Genomic DNA, 27503 nt, shown 5'->3' with positions numbered 1-27503 from the left:
AATTAAGTTTTGTTAGGAAGCTGTTTTGATATTTCCAAGGTGAATTTAATTCAACTTTATTCAAATAGCCCCAAATCCCAACAACAGTCTCGTGAAGGCGTTTTATATTATACAGCAGATCATACAATAGGTAGAGTATCTAACAATCATATGACCCCACATGAGAAAGCAGTTTGGCAACAGTGGGAAGGAAAAACATCCTTTTAACAGGAAGGCTGAGGGAGGGGGGCTATCTGCTGCAACCGGTCATGTAGGTAAAGGTTAATAATACTGTACTTTAGGGCAACTATTTAATTCTGGGAGACTTTTGAGTGTGATTAAGTCTCTTAGCAAGAATCCACAGCACGGTAGAGCTGCAGCCCTCTTTGCTCTCATGTTTCTGATAAACAGAAAGCCAAAGCAACTTCCTCAACATGGAGATGAAAGGTAACGAAAGGATACCCTTTATCTTCCACCTGCAGTCCTCTGTACCACTCACCCCCTTTTTCAGGTCTGCTGTGCTGCACATGACTTACAAAACACACAAATAAAAAAAATAAACAAAAAAACAACCATGCACCACCACCAAGGATTTGACGATTTATTGACACAAGATGTGGTACTGTGACAGTAACAAATCATTTACAACAAGCTTACAGCAATGACACAAACTTTTCCATTTCATAAGATGCCGTGACCGACCTCGGCACACATTCTGTGCTGCTGGAAACATTTCTATTTGCAGGAGTGTGTTTAAGACGATGCTGTGTTTAGAAAAAAACAAACAAATAAAAAACTAATGGGATCTACAATGAAACGTAGGTTAGGAGCAGAATTTCAGACTTGAGGAAATCCACAGCTGAAATTAAGAAAGGGTAAAATGACAGCGAGTTCATGCAGGCACATTAATGTTCTCATCTCATGTACGTCACCAACACAACTGACACACTGGGATAGGGAGAAAGCATTTTTGCTTCATTTTTATACATAGTTACTAAACATTTTCTTACTACACCATTACTGGCCTACAGTACAACTCTGGGGGTTTGGGTATATGTACTCTAATGTTCATATAGCTCACACTATGCCAACTTTATAAGGATTCTTTTGAGAGTAATAAAAATAAACTTGGCAATTCATTTTTGTAAATGTGTGGTCCTGTGAATCTGACTTGGCGGATTTCCCACAGTTTAGCATTACATGTAAATCCCCCCAAGAAAATAAAAAATAAAAACACTGGCATTCAAATGACATGTAAAGCACATCAAGGAAATGAAACTAATGCAACAATAACACCTGTGAAAAGAAAACACACAGAGGTAGATGCACAATAAATAGGAATGAAAATATAGTTGTGAAAAGTGTGGCTGCAGTAAATGGGACCGTTTCAGAAAAGAGGAGGAGGAGAAGAAGAAAAAAAAAAATCGTGTCAAGCAAATAACCGGAAACAGAGTGGCACTGGAGTGTGAACACAAAATTGGCTGCTCTTGCTTTTGTAGTGGTTGTAAAACTTTAAGAATTTAAACCCATCAATGTCCTTTATGCCACCTGCTCATCAGAAGACTAAACAGTGTAACTTTTCCTTTGCTTATGGATTTATTTAATTTTTGAAGAGCACTTCATAAAATGTTATACTGAAGTTGTTTAATATCAGAACCAGCACAGCGAACTGCTTACGAACGCTTTAACAAGAAAAGGATAAGGTGGAGTGTCATTAAAAGGATTTAGAGCTTTGTGAAGACCGGATGGTTGTAAACGCCTCTGCCAGAAAGACCATAAATGGCATAAGGAAACAATGAAATGCCTAGATTTTGCAATTACAGGGTTGCTAACTTATCGCTAAGTTTCTCAATTAGTGTACAATGCTTCACAGTAAGGGGAGAAAAGTTGACATTTGTTTCTAAACAAATTGCACAAATTGTAAGTGATCCCACCAGATGTGGCAGAAGCAGTCAGACAGACGTTTCTGGTCTCAAAACAACAGAATACTGCTGTGACTCTGGAGGTACAACTGAAGCAAAGAAAGCGTCAAAAGTGGATCTAAATTAAAAGAAGTGTGAGCTGAACAAAGCAAGTCCCCACTCAGGACAATTTCATCATTAATCACATCTTCACAACAATAAGACGTAATGTTAAGGATGGAATGGTTTTCACTGAGATGTAAAAATAGGGGGTAGAATTAAGAGGATTTTAATGATGCTTTCAACTGCCAAAATAAAGGAAATGTCAACAGTACGCTTGATAATCACTCCCAATACCCTTTGTCTCATCTCACATTTACCCTGTTGATCACTTTGAGGAAAAACACAATCTCCAAAATTGCTTACTATCCATCTTTTACTGTTTGGATTCTCTTGTTTTGGCAGTCAGCTGCACATACAAAAAAATAAAACAAAACAAAACAAAAAAAACCACTGCGGTTTGTTGTCAGGATGAAGCAGAGTCGGCAAGTGGTGAAGTGCGTCAATTCTTCAGCACAGAATCGTACATCTGGTAGACGTACTGAGACACTTCTGGAGCCCGACACTTCAGAGAGAGCTGTGGACAAAAGGAGAGCAGAGTTATAAAGGGAGACGCACTCACTCACACATTTATAAAGATGCTCAATCACAGCTCTGTTTACACTGCTTATACTGACCAACTGAGGAATAAAGGAGTAAAACTGGAACGAGGGATGTTACTGACAGTGCTTTTCCCATTTTACTTTGAGGATTTGTGCTCTGTACAAGGAAGGTCAGGATGTGGGTCAGGATCTTGTACGAATATTGTAGCGTGCTTCCCCTACTGAAGGGTAGTGCTGTGTAATTGTATTCCCTTACCATTTTATTACAGCATTCTCACTTTTTGTCCACAACTGAAATGATCAGCTCATTAACACAAATAACCGGTAATTATTTGAAAATCATTAGCTGCTTTTCGAGTAGTATAAGTTAAAAAAATAAATAAATACTGGTTATTTTCTGGATTCACTATATTCTATACCATGACTTACTGATTTTCACTGTATTTATAGTTACTTTGAACTTTTAACTGGTGGTCAGCTAAAACAAGAAAATCTTTGTAAGCGAAGGTGAAACTTTCCTCATTACTTTTTAAAACCCAGAACAGCGCGTCAAAATGTAAATCTTGTGATGCTATACCGTATAGTTGGGGTTGCCAGGTTGAATGCGGAGCTCAGCCAGGATCCAGATGCCATTGGTTAACTTCAGGGACTGGTAGAGCATGTCTTGGCCTTCTACATTTCTCTTGGCAATGGTGTAGATATTGTTATTCTGCAGCTTCCCTGAAACTGTGTCTGCAAGACCGGAAGGTTTCTCAGATTATGATTACACCTCACTCACATTTCAGAAGCCACATCAAAATACACACACAAGAGGGTGCTATCACTACTGGAACCATAATCACTTTAAGGAACTCACACTAATGTATGCATGGGCTAATACAAAGTCCACTACTGGCAAAGGGTAAACTAGGTTTGTGAGGATTTTAATCAACTTCAACCTTTAGATGTCAGTAAAGCTGGACAGATATTCTGAAAGTAGTACTGCTTTGGTCAACTTTTAGCTATCAGAATGCTAGGATTATAGTGGCAAAAATATTGTGAACTTTTTTTAAAGGAAAGGAGATGTTCAGCATTGGTTAAAAAGAAAGAGTATCCAAAGATAAGCATGCGGGTGGAGAAAGAAAACAGAGAGAAATAAGGTTTTTTGGATAAGTTGGAGTATTTTTGATGTCTTAAAAATAACAGAGGTTTTTAAACACTGAGCTGAGAATGTCTTAATCAGTCATCTATATATTTAATGCAACCACGCTGATGATATGGTTAGCTTAATTAAATTGTATTCAATCATTGAAACAAAGAAAAACTACTTCAAAAATGCATCATTGTGCCATTTGCCATATTTTGCACGAGTAAAAGCATTGTCTAATATTTTGATATGTTAGAGAAACTACCAAATAAAGAAGTATAGAGCCAAGTTATGAGGACGAGAAAGAAAACAATAAACAAGCAGGTAAAAATAATTTAACATGCTCATGAGATTTTTGACAAATTTGTCTACCTGCATTAAGGTGGCAGTCCTTTATCTGATACTGTAGCTCATTCTCATTGGGGATGTCTTTCCAAGTAGCCAGGAACACCTGTCGCTCTGAAGAAGAAAAAACAAAATATCCGACAGCAGTGATGTAGAAAGTGTTGGATGTTTCAAACCACTGACATTGATAATTCAAAGCCCTTTAAATGATTTACTGTTTTGTTTGATTCTATTCAGATCTATTATTAGGGATGAAGGAATTCTTTTCGTTCCATAGAAATTACACTTCACAATAAGGTAGGTTTCAGTTGCCTATAACATACTTTTACAGCCCAAAAGCAGACTGAATATACATTTCCCAAGTAACAGCAATGTTTGTCAAGCTTCAATAGCTGTGAGGAATATAATTAGCCATTTAAGGAATAGTACCACACTGTTGTTGCTGTTTTAAAAGGTTTTAAGAATTTTACCCATTTTTCCATCCTCAACAAAGAATACATTGAGAGGGATGAGTACGCTGAAGTAGAACACATCAATGCTGTTCTTTACAGCCACCTATAGGAAAGACAAGAGAACATGGTAAGTTTGACATCTTGAGTATAACAAGCAATATACCAATATTTGCATTCAATCAGGTTAAAACTGTAAACTAAACATCAGTTTCTAAAATATATTTTATGAGGGCTAGCTGTTTTTCTCAGTTTCCAATTCTTGTACTGAGTGCAAACACCCTGGAATTTTCATTTTTTGCAAGACGCTGAGAAATTATTTCTGAACTAATGGCCATGTCACACTAAATAATAATTTAAAAAAAACAAACAAAACACACATTTCAGAGAGACAGAAAGAGCAAGACACCTGTCCCTGGCCAGGTCTTTAAATGTGTTCCACTGCTGATAAAATGTGTGGCCACTGTGTGCTGCTGTACCTGAAGATTATTGAGAGGGTCCATCTTCATAACTGGCCCAATGGTGTTAAGAGGCAAAGAGACCTCAATACTCTGATTGGGCATCAGTGGAGTATGAACGGGCAGAGGACTGGTGGGGATCACCCCAAAACTGCAGAAACATATATTAATATTAAAGTTAGTTTTAAAACGTTTCTGAAAGAGTGCAATAAGCAATGACATGACATTCCTGTTGAGTCAGATCACTGACCTGTTCTTGTTAAACTGGATAGCAAAGTCGGTCATGTGTTGTAGGGCTTTGTTGGTGAAAGTCATGTCCATGTACATGTGACCCTGACGGCGAGAGAATGTTCCAGAGATCTCGAGCCCTTTAGCTTTCACTGCAGGAAGCCATACCTGGTAAAAAGTACAACTGCAGTCAATAACACAGACAGTGTTTTACTTACGTTACACCTTCCAAGAAAGAGTTGCGTGAACTCACTGCTTTGGGGACTGCATAGCCTCCTGTGGTGATGGCCATGCCTGTGGAAAGCTCAAATAAGTCGTTGAGGCCACTGCTGGTGGCAGGAGGTGCAGGTGTAGGTGAAGGAGCAAAAGTGTTGGGGACTGATGACGGGATAAAATTTTGTCCCACCTGCAACAAAAATCACAACAAAAACACACACAAAACACAATCTAATAAAGTATAATTTTATGAAGTATCGCAGAAGACTTGAGAAATTTACTAAAATCTACTAAACGGGTCACACAGAAAATAAAATCTTAGACCAGAACAACGGAAGAAGCAACTGATTTGGTCTTTGTGATTATGAAGAAAAAAAAACAAAAACAAGATTTCAATCACATCAAAATCACGATTAGCCAAATAAAAAAAAAATCAAATGTGAGATTAATTTAAAAGAGTAAAAATTTTGTTTTGCCTGTTTGAGCCCATTTGTTATAAAAAATATTATTTGAAAAAATACATTAGAAGTCCAAATTAACATCATATTAACTAAGCCTCTTACAATGTATAAAATCATACAAGAGTATGGAAAAGAGGGCATAAACAAATATATCAGTTCTGTGTATATTTTTATATGTTCAAATTGATGGAAAAAATTATGATATATTGATATATTGAAAGTGATATTGATGGAAAATATGAAAATCTACTATTTTCATAAGGTGGTTGTAATTATTGGTTGCCCAAAAAATTACAAAGGATTTAGAAAAGAGGTTTCTAGTCTATGAATGGCTCTACAACACAGTAAAATCTGTTGTGTCCTCATTACTACACAATGACCTCTTCCTTTCTTTAAAGCCTATAAATGGTGTCAGTGGCCATGTCACCACCACCCCCCACCCCCAAAAATGCCCATAAATATAATGTCTACTGCATTCCCACACTATGAATATTTAAGGAAGGTCTTAACAGGAAGTGAGAAAGAGAACTAAGTGATGTATTCATCCTGATGTCTGACAGAAGGAGAAGGCTTTCAGTTTGCCCCTGTATGCCTTTGTGTGTCCCATCAAAGACTTAAATGGGCTAAAACATTCAAAACATCCGTGTGGTCATCTTGTTGAAAAATGCGTGAGTAAGACGAGTGTGGTGGGTTAAATTCAGGAAGCATGCAGCATGCAGACGGCCAAACAGAAGGGCTTGACTTACTGCTGGACTTCCCCCAACACCTCCGCCCAGGTCTCCCCCCAGCTACAGGAGAGAGGAGAGGCCACCAAAGACAGCATCCAAACATTACCGACAGACCAAAGACACAAAGACAGAGACAGAGACTTTCTTAGCAACCATAACCCATCAAGAGGAGCCCTCACTTTCTGGGAAATATTAATCTCTGCATTGTAGGTTAGACATAAAAAAAAAAAAAATCACTCTGCAAGGAGATTATGAAGAAATCCAGATATTCCGGCAGCTCGGAGAAGTGGTAATAGAAGACAAATACCTAGTAACATGTTTATGAGCCAATGTTACGGTATTAAAACATTTTAAATTTGTGTTACAGCAAGATACAGCATATGAGCATAACAGTTACTTTTTATCACAAGCGCACTTGCATGAACACATAAAACCCAGTAGAAAAGAAAATGGTGTCAGCAGGTACAAGATCTGAACAGGTCTTCTTCAACTATAACAATCCTAAGGAGGAAGAAAGAAAAACTAACTTTTCATCATATACCCATTTCTTTTGGGAAAATTTCAGCTTTCCAGATGTTTTACAACTGCCTGCACAGCCTCTTTCCTCCTTAATGTGATGAAAGAGTCATTAAAATGAATGGTGAGAACCACTAGGTAGCATCACGTAACCAGCACTGGTAAACTATAGAAGGATCTAATGGGAGTCAAAGCTTGAATACAGTATAAACGTCTATTATTATTCCATACAATGTGCCAAACACGTAAGACCCATTGCTGCAATGACAATTAAGTGCAATCGCTCAGTGGATCTTTACCTAAATTTAGTAAAGTAAGTGTGCATAAATATGCTCATGCTCACCAAACTGTCAAGGCCTCCTCCCAGAAGGTCCACCGCACCCATCTGCATGGAGGAGACCTGGGGCACATTGACTGGAGGACCCAGGTCCAGGTTCAGCAGATCACCCAACAGGTCACCCTGACTGGGAATGACATGTGGCTGGTCCATGGCTGCTGCTGGCCCACCGCTCACTGGGCTCTCACCTGTGTCGATGCTGTCGTAAGGCAAAACAGTAGACTGGTAAATGAAATGTACTTGGAAACTCAAATCCTAAGAGCTCCAAAAGTATCACAGATCACTGGAAAATTATGAAAGAATGCAAAATAGTAGAATCTTTAGTTATGAAGCACGGCAACAACTTTCTTTAACCTCCTAAGACCTGAGCTCTTCTATGGCATACATTTTTAATTTAACTTTGATATTTGGGCATATTGGGACCCAATGAATGTAAAAACAAAGAATTACCAGTTCTTGTTTTGTTTTTTACCTGATTTTTGTTTTTTAGAAAAATGAGAGCCACATATGAGGATATTTGTTTAAAATTTTGATAGAACAGTGGCAGTATATTGTCCTCGTAGGTGGATGTCAGTCCCTTGTAGAGCAAAATTAAGTATTTTGGTCAAAATAACCCAAAATGTGATGTCCACATATGTGGACGCCAGGTCCTAGGAGGTTAAACATTATATTTGGGGGAGGTTTTTATTGCATTTAGTAGATTTACTGGAGAGTAGACAAGAAGGCAGGTGGGCAAAGATGAGCAGTAAAGGGCCATTGGGTCCAGGCTGCTGCATGAGATTTCCATCTCACCTTGTGAGCTAAACTAGCAGCAAACAAGCACACTGCTAGAGAGGGCCTTGTGCTACAGCACTGTGTTGGAACAGAAATGTCAAATTTTTTATATCATAAAACTTGTTTCCATTATGTAAATACATTTCCTTATTAAACTGGGATAAATACAGTACATCGACTTCAACGGAAATTCATCTAAAAGTCCTCAAGTCCACAACTTCCTGTTGTAGATTCTTCTTTCACACAAGATTTTGCCTGACTCTTCAACATCAGTGGGGCATGAGGCAATATCTTAAGAGTTGGGCAATGTCCTGTTTTCGAAACTAGTTTAAAGCATAAACTGAGCTATGATTAAAAAATTGAAGAGTTCTCAGCTCACATATACAACATACAATATCACATTAATAAGTATTATCCAACATTTTCTTGAAACCAAACCAAATGCTTTGAGACCAGAAGACTGCATTTTAAACTGCTGGATGAATAAGAAACTCTGTCTTTATCTTAAAAACATCAAACCACTCACACCAATTACTTTTTTTTTTTTTTTTAAGTAGCACTAATTTTAACAGTTTAGACTTTAGACTCAGCTGCTTATTGTCAAACAGATCAATACGGGCACATTCCTGGAAATTATGAAGTGGTACAAGTACAACGATAGCCACTATAGTGTTTCTGCTTATAAACACCAGGGATCAAGCAAAATCTACTCCTCAACAATTACAGGTTGTGTAATTTTATCTCACAATTTCGACATATGACACATTTTCATGAACTGACCTTCCTGGCCAATTTGCAAATTTTCCATGCAACAGAACTGAATTGCTGAAGGGATAAATACTTCCTCTTATATATGGAAAATGGAAGCAAAGCAAAGTGCGACCAATATGAAATATCTGAATATAATCAGTTTACGCCAGTGTGATTATTAAAGTTAAGCTCCTTTCAAGAATTTCAAAAATTAAACCGTTTTATTACACTGATCTTTCAGGCCATCATGTCCAAAAAGCCATATATTAAAGTATGAGCTCTATGTATTAGTACAATGGACTAGTAGTGAAAGCAATAAAAGTTTTGCATGACAGCGTCCGGCACCCAGAACAACAGCTGGTAAAAGCAGCTGACGTGACATTGTGTAGAACTGGTATGGCACTGAAAACAGTGTCTGACCTGCTGTGCTGAACAGGAAGGTGCTTCCGGTGGATTCCATGGCTTCCCTCCACAAAGGCGCTGGGGGGCTTGTGATACACAGAGGCCAGAGAACCAATGTGGCATATAAGCTCATCCAGTAGGGTGGGCTCTATTAGGTCGGTCTCCTCTGAGATTAGGGGTTTCTCTGACAACACCACCTCTTTAGCGGTTACGGGGTCAGTGGACAACAGGCGCCAATAAATGTAGCCTCTGTCACGCAGGTCAGGGTTGTCAGAGTCCTGCATAGGAGGTCAACACGTTGTGCAAGTTATACTCAACATAGGCAGAAATCACATACCAGAAGATTGTGAGGACCACAGTTTCACAAGTCGTTACAAAAGTGGCAGCTAAGAAAGCTACATATCTGAGAATAATACTTTCATATATGTTAGAGAAAGAAACACTTCTCAGAGAGAGGGAAACCGAACAAGTCATCAAAATCATGCAAAGCCTCTTCAGAATAAAATATACGACTCACTTGAGTGGCCAAGCTGAGGACTTGCTGCACCAGCTCCTGAGTCTCTGATGGCTTCTTAAGGAACAGCTTGACAATGGCGGTCAACAGAGTAAGCTGGACCTGCAAGTCCGAGCACACACACACCATTGGAATATGGCTGTGTTTTATATGCAATGCCTTTAAAAGTCTAACCCCTCATCATAGCTGTGGTAGGTCAAAAAATATTTGAAACAGTCGATCCCCGACTACAACACTTAATGATATTTACAGAAATATAAGATTATTGAAACCTTTCTTATTTAATTCATAACAATACACAATATAATTACAAATCATAGGAACATTGTTGACATTGTTAAAAAAAGTCAAAATGAAAAAATACATGAAAACATTTTATTATTCTAGATAAACTGTTAAAATTCAACTCAATGTTTTTTTGTAAGTAAGACTAGCTTTTCTGAAATATGTAATGCTGCTCTCGTATATTGTATCGTAATCTGTGTATTTTATTTTACATGAGTATTTTTTATTTATTTTTTTTAAATAAACTTACCTGAGTGCTCTCATCATGGAAGCCCTCAAGGAAGCTCTCCAGCAACTCATCAGCGTTGTCAATCCGCTCAGCATACTCGCCAACAATCCAGATCATGGCAGCTCGAGCGTCAGGCTCATCCAAGGAATCCAGGTTCTCACAGAGTGTGGCAATGATGCTTTCATACCTAAAGAACACCATATCTCTAAAGTAAGAATCGGACTACACACTACACATCACATGAAATGACATGTACACATGTGAGCTACACAGTCCATCAATTTTTAAAAAAGGTTTATATAGAGCACTGGATAGTTACTTGATAAACACTTTTCACGCATTCAATGAGAAACCTACTTGTTGGGGTACTTGCGGAAGATGTCCCTGATGACCACAATAGCCTCCTGAACCACATAGTTGACCTTAGTCTGGATCAGGTCCAGCAGAGTGCTGACACAGCGCTCTGCCGATTGCTGAAGGGAAACAGGACAGAAACATCTGTCACCTTTACTACCAGAAAAGAGTTTTAAATTACTAATGACACATCATTATTTTAGCTCAGTGGGCCCATAATTCTCACCTCAACTTTGATGGCACAGCGTCCGATGGCTCGAACAGCTTTACGCACAAAGTCCACATCTACCTCTGTGGCATACTCCTTCAATTCAGCCAAAACCTGCAAATCACAGAATAGAAGTGAATCATTTTAAAACTACTTTCTATAAATAATGTTAAAGATTTTCGAACAATTAATTGCTACAATATACTTTTAGTCTTGTTTTCTGTGAAGTACCTGGGCAATGTTAGCCTGAGAAGCCAAACGGATCATGATGTCCAGTTTCTCCAGTTTCACATAGATGGGGTCATTGTATTTGACAAAGAACACCTTGATCTCCTGCTTCAGGATCTCAGGCCTGCACAAAATCAATACATGACACATTATAGTGTGGCACCTAGTCCAAAAGAAAAATCCCAAGAAGGGATTTAATGCTTTTCAAGTAGTAGGCAACTAAGCATGTAAGTGTCAGTCATAGAGTAATATTGCCTGCTATAGCCCTTAAGCTGCTAGACAAGAAGGTTTATCCTGTGTGTGTGCTAAGGTTCAGTTCAGTGTGTACACACAAAAAATATACATTAAAAGGTGGTGAGAACAAAAAATAGAAATCTGTCTTTCCCAGCTTCCAATTGCTTGTCATAAGAGTTTGTAAACAAACAAACACAGTAAAATATGAAGAAATTACAATAAGGAAATAACCAAATTTCAAAATCTATATATTAAAAATATTTTTAGAGTTAATATTAAACCCAGCAGCTCAACTTGAAACCTTTCTCTGTCCTTTCTGACAATATACCTCTTCTGGACGATGAGGTTGATGTTCCTCAGAGCCACATACTGGACCTCTGGCTCCCCGGAGAGCAAGGTGACCAGTGGGGGAGATAACTTCTTCAGCAATGTGTTGTAGTAGTCAGAATCCTTGGGCAGCAGCTCCAAGAACTTCATCAGTACCTTCACAGCTGACAGCACCACCGCTGAGTTGGCATGAGACAGCCGGGGGGTGACACGCTCACAGATGCTTTGAGGAGAAGAAGCAGAAATCCCATCATTTTCAGTGGTGTCATGTAGTGATAATGCTGGGCTTATCTCTGGTCTTAAAAGGATTTTTCTAACTCTGATTAATATCACAAATGGTGTAGTTTTAAGTAAAAGTTGACAGGACTGCTACCTTTGAGCCTCACGCTCATCCTTGGGGTTGTAGTTGGACAGGCAGTCCAGGATGAAGGTCTGTCCCCACTCTGTGCACTCGTTGAGGGCCGTCAGCAGCTTGTTGATATTCTGTGGATTGAGGTCCAGCAGGTTGCTGTTGGGGTGAGACTCACTGATCTCTGATAACGCAGCAACTGCATTGGCCACAACCTAAAACGCAAGATATGAAACAATAATGATTTCAACAATAATTAACTCTATATTAACTTAATTATTCTTTAATAGTAATCCAAAGGAAACTAACAGCATTTTTAAAGCACTAACACAACTTTGGGAAAGATACAGATAGAGGTGTAAAGTACTGAGACCTACCATGGGATTGGAGTCAGCAATAAGATCTCTCAGGGAGTCCAGGAAGCCCTGGTCCTCCACCATCTGGGCATTGATGTCATGAAGTTTAGCTACACAAACAGCTGCAGTCTTCCTCACATATGGGTCCTCATCCTTCAAGCACTTTCTCAGTGGCTCACACAAGTACTCTGTGATCTTGTCCACCCGAATGCAACCCATGGTGCGGACAGCAAGAGCCCTGATCAGAGGATTGGGGTCCTCACAGTCCTAAGGAATAGGCGAAGAAAGATTTTACATAGGTACAATGGGCGTCAAAGTTAAAAAACTAACTCACTTTGTAATTTGGAGCATATCATGAGCTTGTGTGCAAGACACATCTGAAAACTGTACAAAAATCTTAATCCCTATTGGCATGTAAGAAACCCATTGATCGATCCTGTGCAACAGCATGGACAAACTATGGTAGCAGGAAAACAATAAAAAGTATTTTTAGATTTAACTGCCTTAGTGCAGATTAGTGTAGGATGCCGTTAATCAACAGTTCATTCTCTGTCTTGCCTTGACGAAGCTGTTAACGGCCATTATAGCCATATCAGGCTGGCTCTTGGCGTAGTTCATCAAGTAGAGGTACACCAACTTCTTCAGCTCCAGGTTGTCAGTCTGCATGCAGTTGACTACATCTGGGAACAAAGAACTGAGAGCAAAGCAAATTGACTTCAAAAAGGAGTACTAGACAATGTTGCGACACTGTCATGTTCTCTCACACTAGCTGTGAATTTACTGCATGAGTAACTGTCCTGAACTCACATCAGTACAAATCGGCTTAACGGACATATCATACAACTGTAGTATGACTAATTAATGTCTGTAAAGCTTTAGCACACTGTGAAAAAACACTGTGTGCAAAGTGATCATCAATAACGATGTCTGAATAGCCTGAAAGTAATAAAAACGTCCTTTCATTCACACTTTTACCTCCTGATTTCTGAGGCTACTAGTCAGATATATAAAAAGAGTGAAAATGGCCAGAGCTCCAGGTACCTTAGCAACTGCTCTCTCCTATTTTTTAATCTCTGCTACTGTGTTCTCTTAATTTGCAATGACTGATTTCCTTGACCGATGGCAATCAATAGCAAAGCAGTGAGCCCCCTGAACAATACTGAGACTTTTATTTACTATTACTCTCTTAGCAGCACTGACAGTTCCAGGAACATATCCTGGGAGTTGGCAGAGAGCAGCGGAAACAAAAGCAGAGCCGGAAACAATGACCACACATCAGTCTACTGAGGATGAGACTAATCAGCTTTCCAAAAGCAAAACTCAGAGTTAAATATCAGCAGCTGAATTACTTTAATCCAATTGACTGTTGGTCAGTAAGCACAACACAATTTTCTTCTTGTTTAAGATATTCAGTGCCAACACATAATGCAACTGAGAAATCACAGACGCCACGTCACTTTGATTTGCTTATCTTATCACACTGTTATAATTATAGACCTGTGTGGCGCATGTCATAAATGCAGTGTACCTGACATCTTTGCCAACAGTCATGGCAGCAATGACCTTCTTCACTGCCTCTTTCCTCTTCTCCTTCTTCTCATTGTTCAGCTCTGCCTTCAGTTCAAAGATCTCCCCTGAAAGATGAATCAGATGAAGAGTTGACAGCAGTACTGTTTATATATACACTGCCATAGATTTCCAATCTCTAACATGCCTACATGAACAAAAACAATTTCTCTATCATACTCACCTTTTTTGTTTGTTGTGAAATATTTGGAGTCCGTCATGACTGTGGTCCTTAGTTCTGTAAAAAATAAATAGATAAATACATTTTAAAAAAATATTACATAATCATTCAGTGAGGCTGCCATATGACTAAGTGGCGTGGTGACAAGCCACAAAGTAGTTCAATGAAATTCAGTCATCAGGTTTGCCTCCAACATAGTACACTGCAAACAGCCAGTAACCAATCTAAAAATGTTACAGGTTTCTTCTATGACAGACCAACCTGATGTGTTTAGTTTCTAAATGAATGTATGAATAACTGCCTTACAAATATACAAGGTTACACTACAAGTATGGAGAACACCCCTTTCAATAAATAACTGAGCAAAATCCGTACAGCAGTATAGCAAATGCTAATAGAGTGGCTTCATGACACTGATTTGCATGGTGATGTGGAAATGAAAGCCTATGAGCCCCAAGAAAAATACCAAATATTAGCTGGAGTGGTGTTAAGCACAACCAGTGGACTACAGAGCACTGTAATCGCATAGTCTGGATTTATTAATATGGCTTTATTTTCAGGAATTGTAATGGAGGATCCTGGGTTTGGCACAGGTTAGGAGAACCATTTATGTCTGAATTATACACTCCCAACTGTTTTACAGAGTATATGAAGTTCTAGTAAACTCTGAAATAGGCAACTTAATTTTATCATAATGCACCACACTAGGGAAGTACAGAATGCAATTTTATTATGTTTAATTTGTTTTTGTTATTATTCATTCCCCTTTCTTCTTCTTTCAGATGATTCCTTTAGGGGTCACCACAAAGGATCATCTGCCATCCTATCCCTTGCATCCTCCTCTGTCACACCAACCCTCTGCATGCCCTCCTTCGTTAAATGCATGAATTTCATTTTTTTTATGTTCTTTGCAGTCTTCCTCTTTTCCTCCTGTCTGGCAGTTTCCTACTCAACATTGTTTGTCTGGTATTTCCACTATCCCTCCTCTGCACATGTCCAAACCATCTCAGCCTTGCCTCTGTAACTTTGTCTCCAAACTTCTCAACCTGTGCTGTCCCTCTGTACTTATTTGTAATCCTGTCCAGTGTGGTCTGAGCTTATTGTGCTTTGACAGCTCCAGCTCGGCCTTCCATCTTTTTTTGTCAGTGCCACTAGAGCATATCTCTGCCTCTCCAGGCTCTCTTTCACCTGCTCCCTTGCTTCAAGCTCAACTGCAATTTGAAACATAGTCGAGCAAAATGCCTTCTGAAGAAAGGTTTTATGGTCAGATGAGACAAAGATTGAGCTATTTGACCCCAGTGACAAGAGCTATGTTTGGAGGAATAATGGCAGGACTATCAAATCTAAGAACAGAGTGGCAGCTGTAAAGCACGGCGGTGGTAGATTTATTTACCAATTCTGACGAGAAGAGTGGTCAAGAATTATGGCTGTTGATCGCTAGCAAAAGCATCTGGGGAAGATGCAACTTACTAAGGCACACTGAACCAAATATTAATGGGGGTTTATGTATATATTTGAATCTGTGTGGATGAGAGAAAATCCAACATAATTTCAAACTTTTGCAGAGTTATTAATGATGTAAGCTCTACAATCATGCAAACCTGGAGAAGAATTCGAAGTTCGGAGCAATCATTAAAAGCACAAACATATGATATCGATGTCCATAATGACTGTATATAAACCTATGACCACACATTTATGTATCTGTACAGCCCTAGCTAAAACATGCTATTACATTGAAGAAAACGTACTTAGCGTTACATCTTAAACAATGAAACCTTTACTTTAGTCGGCATTAGCCATTTTCTTCATCTGTATGGTGAAGAAGAACCTACTCTAATCTAACGGTGACATTAACTGCTCCGTGTTTCTGGGTGTGACGACATTTGACCTCTCAACAAACATCAGGTTAGCTTTAATTAACCGGGAGGCACAGCACTTCCACTTAGCTAGCGTTAGCTAAATGCTAAATACATCCGCTCCCTCCTGCGATACCACAGATATTAACAACAAACTCCAAACACAGACAACTTCTAACATCAACCTGGGTTTACAGTCCGATATGACAAGATTTCGTTATGTTAAATCTGGAGTCAAAATAGAAACGTGAGCAGCGGCCCAGTTTCCAGGAGCTGCCTTTACGGTAGCTAAACGATGAGCAGCCCTGCAAAAATACAGTCGATACAAAATCACACCACAATGACAGCAAGGTTAAAAGAAGGTCCTGTATTGTATAATATCGCCCATACCTTGCTGAGTATACGTGAGAAGAGAAAAATATTCCACTGGGTGTCAGACGCAGGGTGCTCCTTCGTCTGTTTGGAGGAAGATGGAGAACCAGGATAACGATGGTGCGTTCACACTCATCGGAAACTGGACAACTTCCCTCCTGAGGTAAAGAATACCAGGATGCGTTGTTACAGCGAACACATTTGGTTGATTTTATAACGGGTGTTAGTAGATGTTTGTATAGTTAAGATCTGCGAATATAAATGATGTATTATATAAAATGTATATGCAAATCCAGGAAACCACCAACGGCAATGACACCACACGGTTTCGAGGTCATGTGTACAAATCGGTCGGTAGGGTTTATATATATTTTTGTAATTGGATTCACAGGCAAATATAAATCAGTGCAAACTTTTGTATTTAAAGGGGAAATTTACATTACATAATAAATGACTCTATATGACGCCACGGTTTCCTATGATCATGAATGCAACACTGGAGGGAACTCTTGGTAGGGATTTCGCCGTGTCCTCACAGCCAGGAAAAGAATTCCATAACATCAGCGTTTCACCTTCACTGTACAGTCCTGGCTTTTTCAAAGCAGTTTCAAATCAGGGGCTGCAAAGTACTCCCCTGGGTCTGAACGCAGCCCAAGAGTTGGAAAAAGGAAGGATACTCATGTTGATGTGAAATATGTTCAGTGCCTCAGGCATGAAGGAACATGTAGAATCAGACAGATACAGTTTTGTTATGTTCAAGTCCTTGCAACATGGAATTCTTGCAAAACACAGACTCTGTTAGGTCCCATGTATCCGATGGTCCAACAAACCAGACGGTGTACATGTGATCCCTTCGATAGCTCAGTTGGTAGAGCGGAGGACTGTAGGTGTATGGGAACAGGAATCCTTAGGTCGCTGGTTCAACTCCGGCTCGAAGGAGATTTTACAATTCCACTATCTCAAGTGCAGGTGTTGAACTCCAGGCCTCGAGGGCTGCTGTCCTGCTTGTTTCCAACCCCTGATCTAAAGCTTACAGATAACTAAGGTTGAGTATTGAAAGCGTGAAATCTTGTTGAATTTAAGTCATCTATTAAGATGCTGAACTGCATTAAGCAAAACCTGTGCTTCAGTGGAAAAAACAAACAAACATACTTTTGCATACAATCTAGACTGCGTGAACAGCTTTAAACTACTGTATGAATGCCCCTAAATATCATATGCCAAATATAAAATATAGTGCACGAAGAAAAAAGATTTTGATGTTTTTTTTAAGTATTTAAAGATAATTGTAATAGTTGATATAAAATGTTTATATTACAACAAATATGACAACTACATTGAGATTTGAGGTAACCAACAGAAAATATAAAACCAAACTTTCAAAACATTTCTTTATATTCACAAGTTTTTAAAAGCCTCAGTTAACGCCAACAATCGGACCCTTTATTGAAATCAAATATAAACAGTGACTAAAAAAAAAAAAAAAATGCATTGCCAGGTACAACCATACACAGCAGGTATAATGGCTCTGCTCTCTATTAACTACCAGCTTCACTCATATTGTAACTTTATTAGTACACCATCCACTATATTAGCCATAAATACAAAGATTAAAACATTCAGACATGGTTTTCCTCTTTGTAAAAAAACAAAAACAAAAAAAAAATGCACTTATATCACGATAATCTATAATCTAAACTTCAAAAAAATAACAGTAACAGCCCTACTCCATTTTTCCAGACTTAAGCAGAGGATTCGATTTGTAGCTGGGAAGCGCTGCTGATCAGGTCTTGTGGAAGACTTTTTCGGGCTTCTTGCATCTTTTTCCTGGCCCTCTGAAAGGCCTCTGCAAAAGGAAGAAAGTACCAGTTGAATACTACACACATACAGAGAAGGCTTACATAGCAATTTATAACGAATACAAACAGAAATAACAAAGAAAAAAAAGGTTAGCTGTTTTCTTCATTTTACATATAACTGGTCTGAAATAATACGCTACATTTTGTAGCTCAGAAAACAAATCAAGCTATAACCAATCCATCCGTATCTCACATATGTCAGACTGAAGTGCTGAAAGAAACTTGTATCTCAGCGAGTTGATCTCCCACAGGGTTTAGCTTTCAAAGTAATAGCCTAAGCTCAGTGGGTCCTGAAAATCCAGATTTCTTACCCAGGATGGTGCAAACAGCTCCTTGCTGACTAAATCCTCCCAGCTGGTCAAAAACTCTCTGTCTCCTCTTCTTCAACATGGCAGTATCAACAAAGGCCCTGCACATGAAATTAAAATATTTCATGTTATCACTGATGATCATCTGAATGCATACAAACAGAGGTTTATATTTTCAACACCTGCACTAACATAAAAATAAAATTACAGTGTATTGTGGGACTGTGAAATAGGAGACAGTTGTGAAGTTGTAGATTTGCTGCTGTGTTGAAACTAATAAAGTCTAGCCACTGAAGAAATGTGATAATCTCTAACAATGCAGATAATGTAGAGCATACCAACCATATAAGTAGTACATGTATTTCTATTAAATGTTAGGTACAATACTTAACAAGTTTATTAGACTACTTGTCATAAAAACAAGAAAACAAATATTTTAGAAATCAGTCAAACACTTGTTTAAAACTAAAAATCAAATTCCTTTTTATTAGACTGGAATTCGTGTTTTCGTTTCATTCATTCATTCATAATAATAATAATAACAACAACAACAGTGTGCTTTACTATTTTCAATTTCAATTTCAATTAAATAGCTCATGTAAATTGGTGGTTAACCATTACAAAACATTAGAAAAGATCTTGGTAATTACCAATACTGTTCATTTAGGGCAGCTGTGGCATAAACCTTACATTGGGTGGTGGTGTAATAAATTTTTTAGGCACTCTATGCATGGCTACTTTTTTGAAGCCAGGCTTTACTTACCTGGCTTGCTGAATACAGTTGAGATTAAAAGTGACACTTCCTGTGGTTTCAGTGCAGAAGCCAAAGCGACTGAGCCTCTCCCCCTGCAGCCACACACAGACATACAGACATATTAAAAAATAAAATAAAACAAAAATGATCATATTTAACATAACATAAAACATGTATATAAAACTAGAAGGTTAAAGAATGCCTTCATAATTGTACCAGGAGTTAAATTTATCCACTGCATTTGTAAGGTCTCATGTATGCACACATTGCTTTTGATAAAGAATAAATGTAACCAGAACTTGCAGTATGTTAAGCTGTTGTACGGTACATTTAAATGTTTAACAGATTGTAGTTTAACAAATAAGTCATTCCCTGTTTAATTAAGTAATGCAGTAAGCCTACTGGGTTTATTAATTGTATTATGTAAATAATTTAATTATTAAATCAAGAATTAGAATATGATTTGAATAGGCAAACATCCTAATCAAAGTTTAAGTATTTTCTTTATAATCCAGTGTGGCATTTTAAGCAGCTGTTAAGTTCTGCAATCTTTTATTCATAAAAAATTAATTAATTAAATAAAAATCTTTAAATCTAATCCTCTTTAAGCAAAACAGAAAAATCATACACTTAAATTATGTGTAAACATTTGTCAGATCCATATAGCCTCTGCAGAGTTTTGACCCCACCTTGAATGTCCCTGGTATTCTGACGTAGCTGTGGTCCTCAAGCTCTGGAGAACCTCCAATAAAGAAGCGCCTGAGTGCAGAAACCGTCCCCATCTGAAGGGGTCTCCATGTGTGACATGTCATCGTGTGTTTACCTGGCGTGCACACACATAAATGCACACAAAACATATAATGCAGGACAATAAAAAGTTGTGATTTTTATAACTAATCAAAACATTTTTATCTGAAATAAAAAATTTAAAATGCAAAATTTTAATAATTGGAAAAATATATTTTCTAAATGTTAACTTAAGCTCCAACATTTGGCTGATTAAAGTTGATGAACAGGACATCTTAACCAAAGATTATTCATTTTAGTCATTTCTAAGCAAAAATGCTACATACATAGGGCATGCTTATTTATAATATAGGGTAAATTAACTGAACTGGGTTTGGGACTTCCGTTTATTTTGAATGTGTAATCTTAGAATATGAGAAATTATCAATATATATTTTTTCCCCTAATTTCAATCCATCAGTTTTCCAGTACACATAGCATACCAGGCATAGCAGGAAACAGCAGATAGCCATAGCCTTCAGTTCGATAACGCTGCCAGGAGTCCAGTGAAAGAACCTTGAAGTAGAGCACTGGCCACTGTGGGACTGAGTCTGAAATTAAAAACAAGAAACTTGTGTCAGTTTAACCTTTTAAAACAGTGAATCACCTAAAGACAATTATCTGTTACTGATACTAACGGTCACTCTCTTTTTCGGTCATGTAGAAAGCCTCGAAGTGGAAGGGGTAGCTAAAGAAAGCTACGTTTTCCTGTTAGCCGAAAGAACATACAGAGTTTAACATATCTCATCAAACAGCCATGCTGTCAATATATTGAACAAATAGTTCTTTTCAATACACACCTTCCCTAATGTTTTAGTCCGACAGGTCTGGGTAACCCCTGACATAGACTGGAATGGCCGGCTGGACCAATCTTAAATAATAATAATAATAATAATAATAATAATAATAATAATAATAATAATAATAATAATAATAATAATAATAATAATAATTTAGGCTGAATTGGCAAATTAAATGCAATGAATTCATTATAAAGTGCACAGTGCATCTGCATACTGGAAGTATCACATGTGACTCACTGTTGGGCAGTTCCATAAAGAAGTGGATGTACAAGTTATCATATTCAAAGCCTTGAGCTGAGACTGAGCAGAGAGAAGAACAAAAAAAGGACATTTGAATGATGAAGTCTGTTAGTTTCCTAAAAATGGGCACAGTATTTCTACTCACCTATCTCTCCATTCGTCATGTAACGCAGAATACCTAGAGGAGGCTACAGGAATAAAATCTTGTAAGAACAAAGACAATTTGTGACTATATTCTTTGACCTTAGGTGTCTTACCATTTCAAAGTCCTGTCCCACGAGGCTATTTAAGTACTCCTTGTGCCTTATGTACAGCTACAAAGAGAGAAAGGTTGATGTATTTGTGTGATTAGACCTGTTATTTGACTATACTTTTTCTGAAGCCTGAAAAAATAAGCATGAAGATGAACTCACATCTTTGTACATGTTCTGCTCCCTGACCTTGTCCTCAGGTTTCATACATGCCGATACATTCTCAACAGTGAGACGCCAGACTTCTCTCCTCTCCCCCTCTGTTACAATCCTGCACAACAATACAAACACCACACCAGCTTTGCATTTAATTCATCACCTTCTGACATGATCTTTTGCTGTCTTTTCAGTTAGTATCAAACATAATAATAATTTATCAGTGAGAACTTGAGCTACGCATCTCCACTGATGCTGAAGACTTGCCTGTAGGGCTCTTTGCCTTTGTTAAAATCAGGTTTTACAATCACTGTTCCACAGCCATCGGTTTTTATAGTTGCCAGCAAACATTCATTTTCTTTCTGGCCCAGCCTGAGGAAACAAAAAACACAAACAGAAAAATCACATAAGAAACACTGAATAAATCAACCCTAGTAATAGGAGAACAAGAAGAAAAATGCCTGATAGACTGAAAGTTTTCCTAACTCCTTCACTTTGTGCTGCAAGACAAGCTGCCCCTCGAAAAGCTAAAACAAGCAGGGCCTACACTGCATACTAATGGATACTAATGGTAATGGATTTCTCTGATCTGAGAGACAGCAAAGTCACCAACACAGAGTACAGACTACATGTTCTAAGAAAGTGAAGCCTAATAAATGAAGACTAACTTTTTCTGCATTTTTTATGAGAGATCAAAAGTGTGAACAAAGCAGACTCCCTTACCTTCCACTGGCGCCCAGGTCCCCCATGATGTGCATGGTCTGCATGACATTATTGACCACATGCCTGTTCCTCACAAACTCCTCTGTTGGCTCCCAGTTGATGATTTTTGACTTTGGGACACTGGAATCCCTGCAAAGCATGCCAGCCAATAATATAGCATTACTTTTTACATGTTTATACCTAGAGTTAGGATTATATCCTATTTTTATGTCTTGACTTTCATTAGGAAAAGAATCATTAGGTGGATTATAATGGATTTAGACAGGAAGATGAATAGAAAATAATACACAGAATGTAATGAGGAAAGACAATGTAGGTTTTTAATCAATCTGAAAACATAGTTTCACCCACATGGTGCGTCTTTCTTGACGTCTGTGTCTCACACTGGCCATCCTCTCAGCCAGGAAGGTTGGGTTGGATTTGGTGGTAAATATGTCAGTAGCATGCTGCTGCGAGGGCCACAAGGTCACAAGAAACACACAAACACAGTTAGAGAAGCTGGAACTGCACAGTTTGGGGTCTTAGATTTATTTTGCACAAATAAATAAAAATTAGAAATCTGCAAAGCTGGTTGCTTTTGGAGAGAAAATAATAATAATAATAATAATAATAATAATGTATTGGATTTATATAGCGCTTTTCAAGGCACAAAAGCGCTTTGGGTGTGTAGCAAATAAGGTGTCAAACTATCAGAGTTATCAAAAAAAAAAAAAAACTGTCAGGGAAAGTACTGTGAGCAGAGCCATCACAGACAGCATGCTTACTTTCTCCATCCTGACAGGTACGGTAAAACAGTCAGGACAAACAGCAGCTTGAAAAGTATTATGGAGAGCCTTCAAGAACACTGGTTGCAGTTTGCCCTCCATATCATCACAATATGCCACCAGAATCATGAGGAAGGCTGCCAGCATCATCATCACTAACCTCTCCCACCCTCAACATCACCTGTTCAGTAAGTATGAGCAATTATGCACCATTATGCACTGAAACTATATGGATGTATCATTCATTTGCACTATGAACTGCATTAGGAACTGCATGATGTACTCTATACGTCCTTGTACTAAAAATACACCTTAAAGATAGGTACACCTGCACTTTGGATACACTGCACTACATTTTTATATTTAATGTCAATCAATCAATCAATCAATCAATCAATCAATCAATCTTTATTTATAAAGCACTTTTCATACAGAAAAAATGTAGCACAAAGTGCTTTACATAGTTAAAAGCAGCCCACCCCACCCTCCAACTCACTCCCCACACTCTCAATACACATATATCCCCCCACCCACCCACACACACATACACACACGCGCACACTTAAAGAGTAAAAATTGGGCTGGGCTCGCATGAGCCAAGTGAGGAAACATTATAACAGAGAGCCGTCTGCACCGGGAGCCGGTCACAGACCGCAGCCTCCGGGCTGGGCACACAGCCGGAGGGAGGCAAAGGAGCCCCCCAACCAGGCTGAGAGGACCCCAGAGACCCAGCAGCCACGGTCAATAACAGCCCCGGTGCAGAGAGCGCCCTCCGAGGAAACACTGGAGATATGACGCAATACGATGTATACAGGGTAAAATGATAAAATAAATAAGAACAGGATACAATATAAATATAAATATAAATAGAGTAAGAAGATTAAAAAATGAATAAGAATAAAATCAAGAAATATTAGGTAAATCCTAAATTAATAATAGAATAACAGGATAGAATAAATAAGCATAAAAAATAAATAAACGCTAAGTAAAAGCTAAATTAAAAAGGTGGGTCTTGAGCCTGTTCTTAAAAACATGTACGTTCTCTGCGGCCCTGAGCTCCTCCGGCAGGCTGTTCCACAGACGAGGACCATACCACTGAAAAGCTGCCTCTCCGTGAGTATGTGTCCTGACTTTAGGGACAATCAAAAGGCCAGTACCAGAGGACCTCAGGGTCCGCGAGGGTTCGTATGGTAAAAGCAGATCTGAGAGATAAGAAGGCCCAAGACCATTAAGACATTTAAAAACCAATAAAAGAACTTTAAAATCGATCCTGAAACACACGGGGAGCCAGTGCAGCGATTCTAAAACCGGTGTAATGTGGGCCCGCCCTCTGGTCTTCGTCAGCACACGAGCTGCCGAGTTTTGCAAGAGTTGTAAAGTTGAAATATTCTTCTTAGGAAGACCAGAGAGCAGGGCATTACAGTAATCAATGCGACTGGTAATAAAAGCATGCATCAGCATCTCCGTGTTGGCCCGAGAGAGAATAGGGCGGACTCTGGCTATATTTTTTAGATGATAAAATCCAATTTTGGTTACATGTTTAACATGTGGGATAAAACCAAGCTCAGAGTCAAAAATAACACCCAGGTTTTTCACTTGTAGCGAAGGACATAGTGAAAATGCCTCTAATTTAGACAAGACAATGTGTGTTGCATGTTTCCTGCAAATTTGAAATTATGGCCATTATTGGGCACAAAAAGTTCAACAACAATCATGATAGGGCCTAATGCGGCCACTAAATGAGTGGTTAAAAGGATTGCTTTTGAACTTTGCTGGCAGGCATGTCTTATGAGACATGATGATCCACAAAACTTTACTTGATAGATCTGTGTAAGGTTTTTAAGGATAGCCAGACTGCACTATGCCACAAATACCAAGCACAACACACAGAGGACTGCAAAAAGTCTTTACAGTAAACACGTCCATTTGGTCACATGATAAAGGGATACACTCATAGGTGATAAATACTGTAACTGCTTCTAACCGTTTTTGGTCCAAATCGAGCCTTTAGTGTGTCCCATTTAAATATATTTATAAAAAAAAAACAACATTACTTTTGGAATACCTCTTCAAATATTCTTGTCGTGTTGGACAAATACAGTGAGAATACAGTGCAACCTACCAGCTGATGTACTGGAAGGCAGCTGGTGTAGCGGTCATGATCGGTGTATGTGAAAATTCTGCGATTGCGTCGACCCTTGCCCCTGTTGAGGGCTTTGACTTCTGTGTGGTACTGACGGTCCAGAGGTGTCTGACATGCTGCTTCGTTCTGGAACAGCTCCATTTCATACTGGAATTACAGACAGTCACAGAAATGTAAAGTAATAATGTCCAGTGTCCAGTTTTAAATAGTAAACATTTCAATTGTTTTCAATATAATTTGCAGTGAGAGTAGGATGTTAAATATTCAAAATTCTACCTGACTGAAGAATTTCTCCTGCCAGCCAACCACTAGCTCCTCTTCATTATCACCTGATGTCAGAGTAGCATAAATGTCAAGATATTAAAATAAGCCTCAAAGGAAAGAGCCATCCTAATATGGGCAAATACAAGCGCCACGCCCCGGTTCAGAACACCATTAATAAATAATTAATTATAATAGAGGCTTTAATGAAGAAATTGTATCAATTATGTCAATTTTTCAGGTGCTGCAGCCTGAGGTTGCTTCCAGACAACTTATGTTAATAATACATGCAGAATGTGAATTAAGTTATGGTTGGAATACTATTCAGTTATACTTTTTTGCAGGTACAGCCAGTTTCTGAGGAAAAATAAGAGAACTTTGTTCTCAGAATTTAAGAACAAGAGGACAGGAAAGAGAAAATGAGGAAAGATGACTGATCATTTTCAACACCAAGGACTGTTCAGCAAGTGACATTGAAACACAGAAAGAATGATAATAATGTTGTGTTGTTATTTATGGGCTAAGCTTGAAGGCTTAACGGGGTAGTTGGAAGTATTGTAGAACAGCTTGGACTGGTGCAGAAAAGGCTGTAGTATTAAAGTTTACTCAGGGCGACTAACTGCCAATTTAAATGTAGCACTCTTTTTTATTTCATGCAAAGTCCACCTTTATACCAGCTTTAAACTGGCTAGAGGTTTGAGCTATGTAGCCATAATAACTCATGCAACATCCTCAGTAAACTTCAAGGCCTGCAAATGATCAAAGCTTGAACATAAATTTTAAAACCAAGCTGGAAAGCCGAAAATCAAACGTTGACTCAACACTAACCAAGCAAAAAATAAGTAGTTTCTCAATGTAATTTTACCTGTCTGGCCTTGTGATGACAGTGTTTCCAGTTCAATTGCTCCTCTGTCTTGCCGGGACAAAAACTGCTGCTGGAGATGCTGTGTGAGAGCTGATGTGGAGGTCACTCTCTCTATGCGCACCCTAAAGGATGTGAACAAATGGAAATAAAGCGTGGAAACAACGTGTCTTGGCGTTAACACATATGTTTGTAGACGTAGATTTCTAATCTTCACATTCTTTCCTTAAAACAGTGAAAGTAGTGGAATAGTTTGGTGAAAAAAACAGCTCAAAAATTTCTCATCTCGGTCTCAGTAATACTCATTTTCTTTATGAGTTGTCCTTCGATACTCGTATAAAATACGATCTAATACAACCATAGGCTACTTACTTTATTTTCAAGTTTTTGATAGCATCCCGGGACCGATAGACAGCTTCTCCGGTGTCTGTGTTCCAGCAATCTGTCATGACTATTTAGCGGTGAGATGTTAGCTCCTCACGTAGCACTTTTTATTAGCTGCAGCTAGCACACACACACGCCTTTGTGCAGATACTTTCATTTCGTAAAGAAAGACATTAGTCAAAGGTGTAAATGTAAGCAGTAAAAAAAATGTATATATATGTGTATAAAAATATAAATCGAAACACTTGTGGACAAAGCGAGGCAAATTGGTAGTTGTCGTTGCCATAGAGATAAACGATGTTCTTCTTCTAGTTTTTTCTAGATTACAGCAGTATTATCGCCACCTATTGACCAAAGCTCCAAAGCGTTGAGTCTGGTCATCTGGACGTTTTTTTTTTTTTTGTTGTTGTTGTTGTTTTTTAATAGACTTTATTGACAAAACACAAAGTAAATATATAAATGAACAAAACATAATGTCAGGGGGTTTCGTGTAAAAACAAATAGATACAGTCAAGAAACAAAATCACATAATATTTAACAAGAAGCATTAGTTTATGGTTTTAAAAGCTTTTATATTTTGGGAAAGTTGTATAGTTTTAACACATAGTTTGGTTTCATTTAAAAAGCATTGAAAGTATGGTTTTGCGTTAGAAAATTTGGATTTATGTATATGAAATTTAACCATTAAGATAAGTAAGTTAATCAAATAAAATTTGCAGGGTAATTAAAGAAACAAAACAATTGTTGATCTGGACGTAGCGTTTACAATAGGAGAAACGTTTCGTCACTCATCCAAGTGACTTTTTCAGTCTCAC

The 27503-nt window shown here is 38.3% G+C and overlaps 2 protein-coding genes and 1 non-coding gene across 6 annotated transcripts; 1 reads left to right on the top strand and 2 right to left on the bottom strand.

The window, feature by feature from the left end:
- Positions 1-566: 566 nt before the first annotated feature.
- ap2b1 (adaptor related protein complex 2 subunit beta 1) lies at positions 567-16541 on the bottom strand. 3 transcript variants are annotated; one of them, XM_005923178.3, is made up of 22 exons: positions 16413-16541; positions 14167-14220; positions 13945-14050; positions 12975-13110; positions 12438-12683; positions 12085-12275; positions 11713-11934; positions 11154-11274; positions 10941-11036; positions 10718-10833; positions 10382-10547; positions 9850-9948; positions 9351-9610; positions 7413-7605; positions 6572-6613; positions 5402-5554; positions 5171-5316; positions 4942-5071; positions 4484-4568; positions 4041-4127; positions 3120-3274; positions 567-2517 (listed from the first exon to the last, which is right to left on the bottom strand). In XM_005923178.3, exons 2-22 carry the CDS (start codon positions 14201-14203, stop codon positions 2443-2445), a joined length of 2862 nt encoding a protein of 953 aa, XP_005923240.1. In that variant the 5' UTR covers positions 14204-14220; positions 16413-16541; the 3' UTR covers positions 567-2442. The 3 variants fall into 3 exon arrangements, with proteins under 3 accessions (XP_005923240.1, XP_005923241.1, XP_042077361.1); XM_005923179.3 differs by lacking the exon at positions 6572-6613; XM_042221427.1 differs by lacking the exon at positions 16413-16541 and having other exon boundaries at positions 13945-14052; positions 14168-14184.
- A 703-nt stretch (positions 16542-17244) lies between these two features.
- On the top strand, positions 17245-17333 carry trnay-gua. The gene is given in 2 exon segments: positions 17245-17281; positions 17298-17333. It is a non-coding gene; the product is annotated as a tRNA-Tyr (tRNA).
- A 362-nt stretch (positions 17334-17695) lies between these two features.
- mks1 (MKS transition zone complex subunit 1) lies at positions 17696-27001 on the bottom strand. Of its 2 annotated transcripts, none has more exons than XM_005923176.3 (18): positions 26677-27001; positions 26308-26429; positions 25458-25510; positions 25161-25328; positions 22626-22720; positions 22275-22403; positions 21819-21923; positions 21558-21666; positions 21402-21458; positions 21290-21332; positions 21142-21204; positions 20902-20972; positions 20740-20809; positions 20545-20652; positions 20005-20138; positions 19325-19407; positions 18565-18662; positions 17696-18240 (listed from the first exon to the last, which is right to left on the bottom strand). In XM_005923176.3, exons 1-18 carry the CDS (start codon positions 26751-26753, stop codon positions 18137-18139), a joined length of 1689 nt encoding a protein of 562 aa, XP_005923238.1. In that variant the 5' UTR covers positions 26754-27001; the 3' UTR covers positions 17696-18136. The 2 variants fall into 2 exon arrangements, with proteins under 2 accessions (XP_005923238.1, XP_005923237.1); XM_005923175.3 differs by having other exon boundaries at positions 17699-18240; positions 22626-22723.
- Between the last annotated feature and the right edge of the window lie 502 nt (positions 27002-27503).

Source organism: Haplochromis burtoni, unplaced genomic scaffold (genome assembly GCF_018398535.1).
Source record: "Haplochromis burtoni strain Fernald_Lab_line unplaced genomic scaffold, NCSU_Asbu1 Contig_66, whole genome shotgun sequence".
Taxonomy (NCBI): Eukaryota; Metazoa; Chordata; class Actinopteri; order Cichliformes; family Cichlidae; genus Haplochromis; species Haplochromis burtoni.
Note: the sequence above shows the minus strand (reverse complement) of the source record. Positions and strands in the feature narration are given on the sequence as shown.

What these genes read in the sequence shown, in the direction of transcription:
- ap2b1 (XM_005923178.3), bottom strand. Translation starts at nt 14,203, where the DNA reads ATGACGGACTCCAAATATTTCACAACAAACAAAAAAG. An exon ending in GATGAGCGTGAGGCTCAAAG is followed by an intron (nt 11,935 to 12,084) that starts GTAGCAGTCCTG and finishes TTCTCCTCAAAG; the next exon opens with CATCTGTGAGCGTGTCACCC. An exon ending in TCCATGATGAGAGCACTCAG is followed by an intron (nt 9,949 to 10,381) that starts GTAAGTTTATTT and finishes TCGGACTTGCAG; the next exon opens with GTCCAGCTTACTCTGTTGAC.
- mks1 (XM_005923175.3), bottom strand. Translation starts at nt 26,753, where the DNA reads ATGACAGATTGCTGGAACACAGACACCGGAGAAGCTGTCTATCGGTCC. An exon ending in ATCAAAAACTTGAAAATAAA is followed by an intron (nt 26,430 to 26,676) that starts GTAAGTAGCCTA and finishes CACATCCTTTAG; the next exon opens with GGTGCGCATAGAGAGAGTGA. An exon ending in GCCTTCCAGTACATCAGCTG is followed by an intron (nt 22,724 to 25,160) that starts GTAGGTTGCACT and finishes TGGCCCTCGCAG; the next exon opens with CAGCATGCTACTGACATATT.